Source organism: Geosmithia morbida (assembly GCF_012550715.1).
Source record: "Geosmithia morbida isolate 1262 chromosome Unknown scaffold_7, whole genome shotgun sequence".
NCBI lineage: Eukaryota > Fungi > Ascomycota > Sordariomycetes > Hypocreales > Bionectriaceae > Geosmithia > Geosmithia morbida.
The window spans coordinates 743,128-757,710 of NW_023336194.1; the positions used below are offsets into that span (position 1 = coordinate 743,128).

General features: G+C 54.8%; 4 protein-coding genes across 4 annotated transcripts; all 4 read right to left on the minus strand.

The window, feature by feature from the left end:
- Positions 1-442: 442 nt before the first annotated feature.
- GMORB2_7070 (Carboxylesterase type B) lies at positions 443-2,233 on the minus strand (the record flags this gene model as incomplete). Its single annotated transcript, XM_035469035.1, has 3 exons — positions 443-997; positions 1,097-1,484; positions 1,593-2,233. 3 exons carry the CDS (start codon positions 2,231-2,233, stop codon positions 443-445), a joined length of 1,584 nt encoding a protein of 527 aa, XP_035321415.1.
- A 2,846-nt stretch (positions 2,234-5,079) lies between these two features.
- GMORB2_7071 (uncharacterized protein) lies at positions 5,080-6,731 on the minus strand (the record flags this gene model as incomplete). The annotated part of the gene is made up of 3 exons (XM_035469036.1): positions 5,080-5,678; positions 5,735-5,816; positions 5,877-6,731. 3 exons carry the CDS (start codon positions 6,729-6,731, stop codon positions 5,080-5,082), a joined length of 1,536 nt encoding a protein of 511 aa, XP_035321416.1.
- A 2,238-nt stretch (positions 6,732-8,969) lies between these two features.
- On the minus strand, positions 8,970-10,693 carry GMORB2_7072 (Flavin-dependent oxidoreductase, luciferase family; the record flags this gene model as incomplete). Its single annotated transcript, XM_035469037.1, has 4 exons — positions 8,970-9,864; positions 9,921-10,038; positions 10,108-10,426; positions 10,577-10,693. The coding sequence occupies 4 exons, from the start codon at positions 10,691-10,693 to the stop codon at positions 8,970-8,972; spliced, it is 1,449 nt and encodes a 482-aa protein (XP_035321417.1).
- A 1,185-nt stretch (positions 10,694-11,878) lies between these two features.
- Positions 11,879-13,321, minus strand: GMORB2_7073 (Major Facilitator Superfamily; the record flags this gene model as incomplete). Its single annotated transcript, XM_035469038.1, has 2 exons — positions 11,879-13,074; positions 13,165-13,321. 2 exons carry the CDS (start codon positions 13,319-13,321, stop codon positions 11,879-11,881), a joined length of 1,353 nt encoding a protein of 450 aa, XP_035321418.1.
- Between the last annotated feature and the right edge of the window lie 1,262 nt (positions 13,322-14,583).

Consider the following 14,583-nt stretch of genomic DNA (forward strand, 5'->3'; position numbering starts at 1 on the left):
GATCCATAACTACACCGATTGCCCATCTATTTTGACGCGCGAAACCATCGGATAGATCATATGCACCCGTCTCTATCAGGACAGGAGCTCGCTGGAAAGGAACTTGCTGGAAAGGAACTTGAGCATCGTAATACCCATGGCCCACATGGACACCACAGTGTAGGGCCGGCTCTCCGTCCTTCTCCAGTCCCGCTTTACATCCGAACCCTTGATTGCACATCGTCTACTTTTAGGTGAGTCAATCGTCGCCCTGTTCAGGGCTATATAGGACATCAATAGTGGAAATAAGGAAAGGGAGAGCACCATTCTTGATTAGATGTGCGGGAACACCCCAGTGGTGAACAAACTATAGCTGGAAGTGTGCGCTGCTTTCCATCTGCTGAGCCAGCAGTGAGGTATCGCCACATTAGAAACCCCGACAACGTCTTACTTCATGACAGAACTAAAGAGTCCCCCGTTCACCAGTGCAGTTCACAACCCAATGGTCGTTGCGTTCCAAGGTGATGTTGGCAGATCGGTTTCCTCCAAGGACGATGTTTGTCGGTTCTGAGACGCAAATCTTCCTCGTTATCTCCCGGCCCATATCGAAGACTGTCGGCCGAATCCTGCGCAGATGGCACTCACCTTTGTCTGAGACGTCAAATACCGGCCAGGAAATTCTATCCAGCCCGCCATGAGGGTCCTTGGAGAAGGACGTCCATGCATTTCCGATATACGAGGACAGCCGTCGCTCATCGGCCGTGCTAGCCCTGCGGGTGAGGAATTCCCCGGTCCCGAAGAGCATGGGGACATCGCTTGCATGCCAGGCGTTGCCGATACCGATGTCCATGTTGGGCCAGTTTCCGGCGTAGATGTAGTGCCAAGCCGGGATGTCGTGCCTCGCACGCGCAGCTGCGATGATGCGTGCCGCACATGGAATGTCCGCCGTGAACGACTGTCTCTTTCCGAGAGAGTCAAACAGGGTGGCCTCGTCATCTGTCTGCCCGAGAAGGATAGGCTGCGTGTGGAGGAAGAAGAGGGTCAGCTGATGGCGTTTCTTTCATGGCATTATAAACATGAGAGTACGGATGGAATTGGCAAAGAAGTATGAACGTACCACCGGTACGAATTTGCCGTCCTCGAGAAGCGGCAGCGGGTAGCTGAATACAAGCTCTTCGTCCGGGGTGGGTCCGAATATGAAGCCATTCCGGTCATCTAGCACGGCCAGCTCCTGCCACGGCTTGCGTCGCATGCACTCTGTTGCATTGTCGCTGCCCCCGTTGCCTTCTTCGCAGTCTAGAGCTCTGACGGCTCTTCTCCACTGAGCTGCGGCATCTTGCTGGGTAACCTTCGCCTTCCACGGTAAGACGTAGCCGGACATCATGATGAGGCCGTTGATGATGGGGTCACGACGCCACCCGTATGAGTAGGTATCGACGAGCTGCCCACCCGCCGACTGGCCGACGAGGGTGATGCGCGATGGGTCCCCGCCAAACTGTTCGATGCTATATCAGTGATTCTCGATGTCAACGGAGAGAATTGATTCCCGGGATTTCTCGGTTTCGATTTCGGTTGAAAGAAGAAGAAAAAAAAGAAGAGGATGGAGAACCTACTTATCACGGACCCATTCAATGGAGAGGCGCAGATCACGCAGAGCCAGGTTGGAATCGAGGTCATCCGAACCCGGGAATCCGAAGATGGAGAGACGGTAGTTGATGGTGACGACGACGACATCGTGGTCATTGGCCAGACCGGCGCCGTTGTACGCGGATAGTGCCTGGCTGCCGCTGTTGAAGCTCCCGCCGGGGACCCAGATGAGCACCGCCTTCGACCTGTCTCCGAACTGCGGCATTGTCCAGATGCTCAGGCCGAGGCAGTCCTCCGAGAAGGTCTCGCCCGCCCCGACCAGCTGGGTGGCTACAGCGCCGAGCACGCTCTCGTAGTTGACTGTCGCGTTGGCGCTGGTCCAGGAGGTCGAAGGGCAGCTGTCCGTCACCGTGGCGGCCTTGTGAGTGTCGTTGGAGCGGTATGGCTGTGGAGCCGCAAACCGCAAATCGCCGACCGGGGGCTCGGCGTAGCGGACACCTAGATACTCGCTTACCAGAGGCTTCCAGCCGGATCCGTGGCCGACTATGGCCCCGGATGTCGTCTTGACCTCCTGGCCCACGATCCACTCCTCATTTTTTAATGACAGGGCTGTTTCGGCCAAGGTCGTGGCGATGTATAGCCAGGTGGATAGGCTGAGAAGACGCATTGTATTTGATATATGTTACCCAGCTACTTCACGATGCAGAGTATATATATCTGTATGTGATCCCGTGACAGTGGCCCTCCCCCTCCGTTGGCTGGTAAACTATTCGTGGAGAGAGAGAGAGAGAGAGAGAGAGAGAGAGGAGGAGAGAAAGGGAAAGAAACAAAAGAAGTAAGGATGCGTCTCTGCTACATCCTTCCATGTGGTGTAACGGCGTACGAGCATCTAAGACTAGTTCTCAGCCTGGATGTCTCTGGGTTCGTTTCTAACGTAGATCATTGCGCTGTTCGTCTGCGATCTGCTCCACGGCTACGGCTTATGACGTATTGTGGACCAGTCGACGCTAACTCTACCCGATCACCGGTCTTGGGATAACACTTCCAATGGGAGTTCACCTATTACTGCTTCCATCTGGTGATAAACACTTGCCATAGTCACAAGTTCCCACGGATCTTTTAGATCACCATCGATACGCGTTTAGAATGTGCATACCACTCGTATTGCAGTCCATGCCAATGGTCTTTCGTGGCCACGGCACCTGCTTGGAGGCATCTCACAGAATGACGTGCATGGCTTTAATCGTGGGGGAGGGGAGATCAACTTGCATCATCAATCGGCCCTTTGTCGTAGCATGACCCGACGGCAAGTGAGCGGTATCGATGGCAGACTACACCGCAACTCGGGGAGGAGGAGAAAGGAAAAGCAAATAAGGTTGATAGACACGGGTCCGAATATGAAAGCCCATATGGAGCGATCAACTACGCGGCACATTGATGTATGACGTTAGTGTTACCGGTCAACAGCAACAGCGCCAAGCTGAGATACTCTGGGACGAGTCCTGTCGGTCGGTAGTAATATATCATCACGTAGCTTTCGCTCCGGCACTTCCAAGGTTCCGATGACATCTTCAATATGCTACCCACCACTAATTGCCGTAAATGGACTGATGATCCTTGGACATTGAATGCTTGTCGGGACTGCCCGCGGCCCGTCGGCCTGTCAACCAGACGGGTGTACCGGTCGGCCGTGTAAGTTGTGCCCGGGGAAATAGTCTGCCAAGCACATAGCACAAAAACAAGATACCAAGGAGATTGCAAAGAAGAAGAAGAAGAAGAAGAAGAAAAGCAAAGAAAAGGAAAAGTGCTGAGAGGGTGGACTTCTTTCAAAGATAACAAAAAAATACTTGTACGGCTCACATTATCTAGACAGCCTTGGAAGACCCCGAGACCCCGACTGCGTGGTATGATGCTTCAACCCTAAGACCCAAGCACCCGACTAGGTATCATTATCATAACTTGTCTCGCCTACCCCAGGAGCCCACAAGAGGATCTCCCTCGGCTTTCCCCAGGAGAAAAAAAACACGGGTTACGCATATGCCTCCGGAGCTAAACACATGTACGTATCCCCCATAACCCCCCCCCCCCCCCCCCCCTTTTTTTTTTTTTTTTTTTTTGGTAAGCGATGTTCATATTCCACAATCTCTGGGGGACCATTGCATGGTGTCGGGTGTAACGGTCAATGCTTAGACTGGCGAGTAAAACGGTGACGGCTCTGAGCCATCAGCTCCATCTGCTGCGGTCTGCATGCGCACATATCAATACATGTAACCAATCCGGTGCAGTCTACGCAGCACAGACAACGTCACCCGCGGCGTCGCCGCAGCCAGGTTCTTGAGTGAGTAATCACGGAATCGCATCTTCACCAGATCATCTTGGGAGTGATGAAGCCATGTACGCCATCCCTCGACCGAACTATATGCGCGGACTCTACAACCCCAACCCCAACCCCCACCCCACCACCAGACCTCGATACCAGCGTTCACAATGAGTCCCCCCAGTCAGATCTGGCCTTTGCTATAAGCGCGGCCGGAAGATCCCCACTGTGGAGGACACGGTCGGGGATCGAGACAGTAGGGGAAGGCCGAAAGAGGGCTACCGCCACAGTTACGAGTCCCAGAGACTTGAGACTTGGCACCGTGAGCTACGGAGTCGACAAGGTGATGCCACGAAAGCTGCCGAGTGATGTGCATGCACCGTGGTATCGACTAATCAGGCTCTCATCAAAACTATCGGATGACAGATCCCTTGTTTCCATGGATTCGAGGGCCTAACGATAGATGACTCTCATGTACTTCTGACGAGAACCCACGCGGGATCCAGACGCAGATGCTGGACATGCGTCTGGAATATGCCATCACGGGTTTGCGACGCCTATTGTCCAGTATAGATACGTACGGGTAGATGATCACGGGTAGATGAGTATGACGATACAAGGCTCCCTTTTCTTAGGATATAATATGGGAAGGGAAGTTAACGAACTGGAATTTTTCTAAAAGTCATCGCACATGGCATCCAATATTATTACTTTTCTTACTAAAACAATAGGTCGTCAATTCTTTTTTTTTTTTTGTTTCTGCCCTCATTAAAAATCGTAATATCCATCACCCCGTTTATCAGACATCGGATAAGAAAAAAAAAAAGAAAAGAAAATATCAAGAACACATATTGAGACATGATTTGGCCGTAGACGATCGTGACAATCGACAAAAAGGTCAAGACAGTAGTACCGACACCGGCATCTGTCTTCTGAACGCCACAGATTTCCACCTTATTTCGTGTTTGCACGCTTCATTATTTTTTTCCCCCAAAACAGTAGGAGAAACAGTAAGAGATTAACACTTTAGAAAGACAGGGAAGAGAGGATAGGGGAAGAGAGGAATCATCAGGTCAAGGTGCTCAGCATAGCACGAACAAGTCTCGGGGGCGGTCCTGCTCACCAGGTCAGCCGCATTCGTCAACAGAGACAAGCATACGTATATGATTGTGGCTCCCGCGTACACCGTTATTTCACTAACGGCGGGGAAGACTGAGGCTTAACCGACCCTTCTTGTCCTTTTCGATGCGAGCCGGCTTGGGAACATGCTCTCTGGAAACCTCCTGCTCGTACAGGACCAGCTCGCCGTTTGGCAGCCTCTCGGCCTTGACCAGCTCGCGCTCGCTCCTGACGGGCTCGTACCTGGTTCGGTGGGCCAGCTCACGCTCCAGTGAGTGTATTTCATGCCGTATCTCGCGGGACCGAGACCGCGACCTCGACCTCTCGGCGAGTGCTAGCGGGCCAATCGGGACGGGTGCTGACGCCTCTGGGTGGTGGTGGTGGTGGTGGTGACCGTAGCTATACGCGTCCCAGCTTGTGCCGGTAGTGGAAGTACGCGATGGAGACACGTTCCTCCTCGGGCCAGCTTCGATGACTACCGGTGCGGGAGGAGGAGCGGGCGGTGGATACTGAATGACTTGAGTAGGCGCCGGAGCGGGCGCCGGAGCGGGCGCTAGAGCAGGCGCCGGAGCAGGCGGGGGGAGGGCAGGCGCGGGGGGTGGGGGCACAAAGATTTCCTCCCTGCGCTCGTCCAAGTCGCCGGCGGACGAGCGTGCTGCGGCAACTTCTTGTTCGCCTGCCAAAGTCAGCTTGCCCTCCTCTGATCCCCTCATCGCTGCTCTCGCCACTTACTCTTCTTGTAATCCTCGCTCAGTTTGAGCAATGCATCGATATTCTCCTGACCCAGTGCCTTCTGAATAATGATGGTGGTACCCTAGTATTTGTCAGTACTCGAAAGTGGTCAGAATCGTACCCGGGGGGGGGATGTACGGACCTCTTCCGTGAACGGGTAGCCAATATCGATGATGGCACGTTTGGAGACGAGACGGGCAGGGATCCTCGTCTTTCCCGGCTTCGGGTACGTGCCCTGGATGGCGGTTCCGCCGCTGCTGCTGCTGCTGCTCGATGCCGAGGACGAACGTGTAGTGCCGGTGGTTGTAGACTCGGATGTCGTCGACCTCGACTTCTTGGACCGTGCATGCGTCGAGTGAGATCGATGAGACCGGGAGGGCGAGCTGCGGTCATCGCGCCTGACGTACTTGCGTTCCCGGATGCGATCCGGGTACGAGAGGTAGCGGTCATCTCCGTAGTGATCAGGTTCGGCGACCCTGATGTCATCGTAGTAGTGGTCCTCGTGCTTGCGAGGGGGGGGGGCCTCTAGTTCCCTGCGCTGCCTGGTCTTGGGAAGGGGGATGTCGGCGTATGCGGGGGCACGGAAATCTTCCCGATGGATGTCCTCGCGACGGGCTGGTGGGGGGTACTCCTCTTTTTCGTACAACTTGTGCAGCGGACGGCGGTCGTACGTGTCGAGTGACGACTGGCGACGGACCATGGTCGGGCGAGGAGGGAAAGGATCCCGGAAGTACTCGCGCTCCCTCTCGAGAACAGGAGGGCCGCGACGTTCATACTCTGGAGCGAGCTCCCGGCGCGGGAAGCGAGGCTCATCGTCATAATACCTCCGGTCACGAACCATGTCGTCGTCGTAGGCCCTGGGTCGAGTTTCGTAGCGGTGGCTGTAGTTGTCGGGAAGGTCACGGCCACGGCCGCCACCACTCCTCATAGAAACAATGTCGTCGTCATAGTCGTAGCGATCGGGGCGATCACGATCGAAGCGACCGACACGGCTCATGATTGGAAGTTGTTGATAGGACGGTAACGTAGCTTTCCCTGTTTTCGTCTTACTTTGAAAGAGGGAGACAGAGACGCGTGGAACTGAAGAGGTTGATGGTATATGGAGAGCAGTAGAAGATGAAGAAACAGGAAAGGGGAGAATAGTTGCCAGCGGTTTTGTGGTGGCACGAGGGATAAAACAATGACAGAGGCTTGCCCTCGAGAGTGATGACGTGTGACGACATCAGAACCCCACCTTATCGCCGCAGAACTGGTTCTTGGCCCGGTTTGCTGCAGGCGAGTGGGGCGAGGCTGTCTCCTTTGACAAAGGCAGCGTGTGACCTTGAGGAGTCATACATCTAGAGGCTAGAGGCATGGGAGGAGAGAGAGGGAGAGGGAGGACAGCTTTCCACGGCACCAGACGCCTCGTCCGTTCAGCGTATGGTTCCCCATCCTCTAGGATGCTCCGCTTGTCGTAACCGCTACGGCAAGCGGTGGTAGATCAAGGATGCGGGTAGCCGATCAATCGACCAATCTGTAAGCATTCTAGCCGATACGGCTTCACGTCTCCAGCCGGTGATATCGTGGGCAACGACACTGTCATGGCAATCTCGCTATGGCCACCGAACACGCCCGACATGCGGTGCCCCTTCAAGGGCGAGAAGAGAGGACCCGAATGAGTGTGATGGGCTCGTGAAGGTGGCTTGTGCCGGTGCATCTTGTGCCGGTGCATCTTGTGCCGGTGCATCTTGTGCTGTACGAGTCCTTGTGTTGTAATGATGCGTAGTGGCGGGGTTGAGGCTGAGCTCACGCGGATCGACTTCGTCCTGGAAGAGAGATACCAAGTCTTGGCAGCCATCCAACGACGGTTGAGTCGTGCTTATTGGTGCTCGTACAGGGATGGCAGATGAACAAAGAGATGATGTGACGTATGAAATATTGATAGGTCGTCGTCATATCAAATGTCTAGAACGATCCTCTCGTATTGACGGCCGTTTGTGCTATCAATACCGGATAAACTCAGAGCGCAGCAGCGGTGTGCGCTGTGGCTTCGCAGCTGTGGCTAGTGGGTACAGCTCCACTGCTCGGCAAGGTATTCGTAGAATAATGATGATTACGTGTGTCGCAGTCCTGGGGGGCACGAAACTGGGAGTCCTAGGCAGCAGCAATTCTGAGCCCCCAAGAACACGCTGCCCGTGTAACCGGTCAGGGTCATTATCTTCCTTTTTCCTAGGCCGTTGGTTAGGTCGTTGGCTAGAAGTAGAGAATTCTGGTTAAATCCCACAAGAGCTACGGAGTATACTGCAGATTGTTGCTGTTATGAATTTGTTATTAATTTACGCCTGGGCGGCTGCCCCACGCGCGGCTGCGCGCAGCTGCCAACAATGAAGCTATCGCAGCCAACAATAGCCCCATTTTTCCACGCCTTTCATAGTGGCAGCATCGCATCTACTACCTACTTATATATATATATAAAACGAGAATGGGGTGCAATATGTAGTAGGGATCAATAAGCGAAGAAGAAGCTATGAGCCCTAACTCACTATTACTACTCTCCATCACTCTGATTAGTGAAAACGTACTTTAGAATTGATCTAGATATATCAGTGATCAAAGCAGACGCTATTGACCACACGAGGCATCTGGAAAATAGGAACCCCGGCTGCGACACATGATATAGCACAGCAGGAATCGCCCCGGGCACCTGCCTCCACGCGATAGACTGGCAGGCCCGGGTCGGTCGAATACAACAGCATCACATGAAGGGAATATGTCCGTCATCGTGCGGTTGATTAGTCAGTAGAGTAGGAGTTAGATGGCTTCTAGCCTCCTCCTCTTTCTCTCTGCACTACCACCTACCCTGATGCACACGTCCCTGACCCATCTGGATTTTCGGTCTTCCTCCCCTCTCGGACAGAACCACCAGGGAACGGACAGGCTTGGACCCTCCCAATCAAGGCACACCGGCAGCGCGGTCGAACCTTGGCAAGACGGCCCCTCTGGCCAGCCTAGCGAACCGTCCGGCTGTTGAAGCCGAGCGGCTGAAGATGATGCAGAACACGTCAACATCGGGCATCATCTCCCCCCAGCGCCAAGCGGGCCTGCACGTGGTTCGGGGAGCTGCGACAGTCAAACCCAGATGCGAATACGACACGAAGGGAAACTTGCCAGGTTCGCTATATACGCACGGACATTGCCATCTCGCGGGTGACAACTGTTGCCTCCCTGCCGCGCAGCAGCGGCTTCTTCCAGCTAGTTACTCCTCCCTGTACACGTCGTACTTGTACTGCGCTCCCGTGTGGTCGGAGCGCAAGCCCGCCTGGCCGGCGCCGTACACCGTCTCGCGTAGCGTTTGTCCCTTCTCGTTGGGAGGGGCTTCGTGGTACACTCCGCGCCTCCTCAGTTCGGGCACCAACAGCTCGACGAGGTCCTCGAACGAGCCCGGTGTAGTGACATAGCCAATGTTGAACCCGTCCAGGTCACCCTCGCGGATCCATCGCTCCATCTCGTCGGCAACGGTCTGCGGGCTTCCGACGGCGACAGGGCCCAGGCCTCCGATGGCGGCCTTCTCCGCGATAACCCGCGGCGTCCACTTTGGTACCTTCTCGCTCGTGACCGTGAACGCGTCGAGGATGCTCTGGACCTTGTGCGGCTCGAGCGAGTCGGCCGACGTGATCTCCTGGTCGAGGGGGATCACGGACAGATCGATGCCCGTCCATCCGCTCACGAGGACCAAGCCGCCAATCGTCGAGGCGTACTTCTTCAGCTCCTCGTACTTCTCCTGGGCCTCCTCGTCAGTGCGCCCGACGATGGGAGTGAATGTGGCAAAGAACTTGAGCGACTGGGGGTCGCGGCCCAGCTCTGCCGCTCGGCTCCGGATGGCTGCGACCTTGGGCTTCAGGAGCACGGGCGAGTGGGAAGATACGAATATTCCTTCGGCGTGGGACGCCGCGAAGGTCTGACCTGCGGAGGAGGTGCCGGCTTGGAAAAGGAACGGCGTCCTCTGGGGAGACGGGTCGACGATGTGTCGCGTATCCAGGTTGAGGAACTTGCCGTGGTGATGAATAGTTCGGATCTTGTCCGGGTCCGCGTAGCTGTCGTTCTCGGGATCCGGAGCGACGGCGTCATCCGCCCAAGAGCCTTCCCAGAGCCTGGTCGCGCGTTAGAAAGGCTGTCTCTGCATCCGGGGTGATGGGCATAAGCTCACTTGTACAGGACACGCAGATACTCGTCAGCCTGCTCATATCTCTCGTCGTGTGCGATGGGGCTGTCGAGACCGATGGCCTTGAAGGCCGCCTTCTTCCAGCTCGTCACGATGTTCCAACCTGCGGGTTGTCAGATCATATGCACCGGGCCACCTTACGTCTCTGCCGCCGGAGTTACCGTGTACGTACCGATACGTCCCCTCGTAAAGTGATCGAGGGAGGAGAACCTCTTTGCTAGCAGGAAAGGGGGCTCGAACGACGTAGACGCCGTGATGGCGAAGGAAAGGTTCTTTGTGACGGCCGCCATTGCCGAGATGGGGATGGTGGGATCCGTCATGGGCCACTGAGCAGCACGGCGAATGCAGTTGTCGAGCTTCCCCTCGTACGTGTCGTACCCGCCGTAGGTGTCGGCAAGGAAGAGGGACGTGATGCCACCCTTGTCGAGGAGCTTGGCCAGGTCTATCCAGTACTGCAGGTCACGCTTGGTCGCGGACCTGTCTTTGGGGTTCTACGCGGTGTCAGTATACGTGCTGTTCCTTGCAAAAGTTCCTCGTAAGAAGATGAAAAGATGGGATAGAAGATAAAAAGGAGGGGAGGGGGGGGGGAGGTAAAGAAGAGAACATGTTGAAGGAATGAACAAGGTATTCATGGCTTTTACCTTCCACTGTCCCGGTGACAAGTGTCCGACCGTAGACATGTCAAATGCGTTGATGATGATCTTCTTCCTCGACCCATCGTTGGTTCCGTTCTGCTGGTCTGCTTGGGTGGTAGCCATGGTGTTGTCGAGCTGTCGGTGTATATATAGCTGGAAGGAGGGGACTATGAAGCTCAGGTTTACGTGCTCATGACAAGCTGCATGTCGGCGAGCAGTTCGTGATACTTATACCCTGGCACGAACTTCGAGATCGATATCGGAGGCACGGTGGGGGAAGGGGAAGGGCCCAGATTAAAAAAATATTTTTTTTAAAAAAAAAATCAAAAAAAAATCACGCCTTCAAGTTCGTTTATCAACCACTTCTGTTCCAGTCTACCACTAGATAGCTAGTGGTAATGTTACCTTGTCTGCATTTGAAATCGGCCCTTGACCCTCCCCCTCTTCTGGTTCGATATTGCCTCGTATGGATGGGTTGGGCCATTCGTTCATCCGTGTGGGGTGTTGCGTTATCGCGGGGACGGATGTCACAATTCACGGAGCTGCCCTCTTGACGGCCGCCGCCGTGTATAAGAATTCTCACCTTCACTACGAATAGAGTGGTATCAGTTACTGTTACTCTACTGCTACTCGGGGAGTAAGCGACCTTTTGAGATGGCAGCTGAGGAGTGATGGTACGGATGACAGTCGGGGGAAGAAGTAGGAGCCGGGCAATATGAGCAAACCTCAACAGCGTCCTCGCAATATCAGTAACGGCAACCATCAATCATGACGCACTGCAGGGGTGGTGACAGTTTCTGAATGGGTATCCGTCGACGCTGCGAATGTATTTCAACGTCAGCGAATTTTTTTTTTTCAGTATTACTGATGGGGATCTCAATTTCTGTGCCATTGTTCGTGACGGATTCCGATCTTAGCAACTACCCGATCGGTGCGCTTATAAGCCATCCGGTACTATACAATCTCGGTCCGCCTTCGGACGTGCCTACACACGGCAGGGCTTCATATCGTCATGCAATGTATCCCTTTTCTAATTCTACCAGAAGTGCATATCCTTTCCATAATTTATTCAAAATCCGCCATGTCCCCCTCCAGTTTTATCTATATCCTAATCGCTCTCCTGCCCTCTTACTTCGTTGACCGGTCCCCTCTTCGTATCGGCGGGCAAGCGTCCCGCCTCTTCCTCCGACACGCTCGGTTCAGGGACCACTATCTCGGCGGGATGTTCGCTTTGGGGGCTGTGAGAGAGAGGGGGGGGGGTGACGGTTAGCCTGTGCTTGTGCGATGACGGTTCTGACTTTCATAAACTTACTCGCGGTGCTTCAGGTACAGTCGAAGGGCATGCGTGCAGATGATGAGGATCAGCGACATCGACAGAGTGAAGGGGTATCCCTTGCGGAACCTAGGGCCCTCAACCGTAGGATAGGTGAGAAGTGGCGTCCACGCCGTGGTAGACTGGGAGATTGCGTTGATCAAGACCAAGGTGAACGATCGCTCGGCCGGGGACGCTCTCAGCTGGGTGTTCACCCAGCCGTGAAAGACGCTCGACATGGAGACGGAGGCGTAGATGGTCGAGTAGGCGAACCAGAGCGCCGACTCGGGGACGTCCCAGATCGTCAGGATGATGAGACCCAGGGCGTTCCAGAAGTGGGCGAGCGTGATGGCCCACGCGGGGCCGATCAGGAGATCCGAGGAAAAGCACACGAGCAGGGTGTAGAAGATACCCAGGGCGGGTGCGATCGTCCCCAGCTCGTTGATCTTGGCCTGGGAGTACCGATCCAGACTCTTGATCCACAGGAGGAAGGAGCCGGCCGAGCTGTGCGTGCCCGACTGCCAGAAGAATATGTCGACGGCGATGATACCCCAGAACTGCGGGCTGAGGAGCACCTTCTTCAGGTGCACCCACTTCATCTTCCCGTGGGAGCTGTGGCCCACGCGTCTCAGCCGCCTCTCCCCGATGTCGATGTCCTTCTGCTTGAGCACCCGGCGGTTGGGCTGGTCGGGCGTTCCCGGCAGGATGATGTAGCCGAGGAAGCCGACGGGGATGGTGATGAGGGAGCAGATGATGTACATCCAGCGCCAGCCCTCCAGGCCGTTGACGCCGTCCAGGCGGGCCGAGGCGCCCGCCTGGATGAGGCCGGCCGTCAGGGTACCCAACGACAGGCCGAGGTAGAAGATTCCGCCGCGACGGCCGATCTCGTCTCCGCGGTACCACGAGCCGAGCATGTAGTGGATGATGGGGAAGTAAGGCGCCTCGAACCAGCCGACCAGGAAGCGGTAGGCCGCCAGCTCGGCGAAGCCGTTTACCCGGAACTGCAGGAGCGTGAAGATTCCCCACGCGACGTCGAGGAAGGGCAGTAGCCAGTAGATGGGGATGTAGGTCAGCAGAAAGAAGAAGGGGATCTGCCCGACCACGGCGCCGACCACGTACAGCGTCTGGAGCTGGACGAGCTCGTTGCCGTGGAAGCCCAGATCCTCTTTCAGTCCGGCGACGTATGCATTGTCTGGGAGATTATCAGCAAAGCAGTCTCTCTCTCTCTCTCTCTCTCTCTTTCTTTCGAAGCTCGGGGTGCCAGTCAGTTGGGTACACATACTCAGATTAGACTGGTCAATGTACTTGACCCAGTATGATAGGACGGCATAGGGAACGATGAGAGCATCAAGCTTGATGATGAATCTGCGCTCCTCCGGCGTGTCAGTGTCGGAAAACCACTGGATGTTGTACCACTTCTTCTTCACGGGTCCAGCCATGTTGGGAGAGAAGAGCAAAAAGCAAGCACTGCCGTTGGGAAGGCCTGGGAAAGGGAGGGAGGGACGGGATGAATGGGCTCGATCTGTTTTCTCAATGCGACAGAATCAAGGGAACCGGCAGCTTAAGATACAAATACACCGTTGAAAGATCACGGCCCCGTATAAGACTGGACTCGTCCTATCTACCATTCTTGGCAAGGAACCTACCATGATTGGGTGACGTACGGCTGTTACCCTTTTTTTTTTTTTCTTCGACTGGAATAAAGCACGCAGAGAATGTGGCAGGTTTCCTCGACGTACTTGACAGTACGAATACAACTGCATTGCACAATCCGGCGGCGTGGTGATGTTATCTCGGGTTACAGAGTGGGTCAAATCGGTACGGACGCCGTTGTACACAAGGATTCTCTCATATTTTCATATCCGGGTACGGAGTTACTGCAGATTTCAGACAATTCCTGTTGTCCATAAACCGAAACAGGATGCTTCTTCCTACAGCATATCGATCCCACGTACCATCTATCCGACAGCTTTCAAGCCTGCATTCAACGAAAAGCTTGTCTGTCGCTCCCCTTCACAGACGCCGGTGTACTCATGTATGTACACGATAATAGGATGTTCTCGGCCGGTTATAAGCTATCGAGACAGTAAAACTATATGTTTGGTAACCTACTACTGTATAATAACCTTCCCCCCCCCCCTGGTCCAAACCCCACAATGGGCAATACCATGTGCATTTTCTCCGCTATTGCGTCTTCGAAACGATATTGCGTCTTCTCCCGTGAGTGTCGCGTCTTCTCCTTCATCTAAAATGGACTACCGAGATGGGCCAAAAGGAGGTGCGCGGTGACAGCCGTTGCCATCTTGGCCTTGACTCTTCGTACGAGCACGGAAGCGCAGGTAACATGGTTTATGCAGATTTCGTGCTCTTTTGAGCTGTCAGAAAGAAGGCCCGTTACGCCCCGTCTTCAATCACAAAACGTATTATCCTATCCCCAATACAGCAGACAAGCAATGCTGCGATCGGGCTCTCCCAAGCAGAGGCTACGTTTTTGGCATCCAGTCCATCCGTTTCACCTGAGGCCCGTCGCCGATATCACGGCATCGAGGCTGCCCAGTTCAGCTCCCTGAAGCCGCGTCCCGACATGGCCATATGGTGTCGCCACCTTCATCGGCCGAGATAGATAATAACTCGCTTCAACGATGAAATGGAAACAATACGACTGCACGGCGCTGCCATGCCAGAATCACACAGAGGTGGG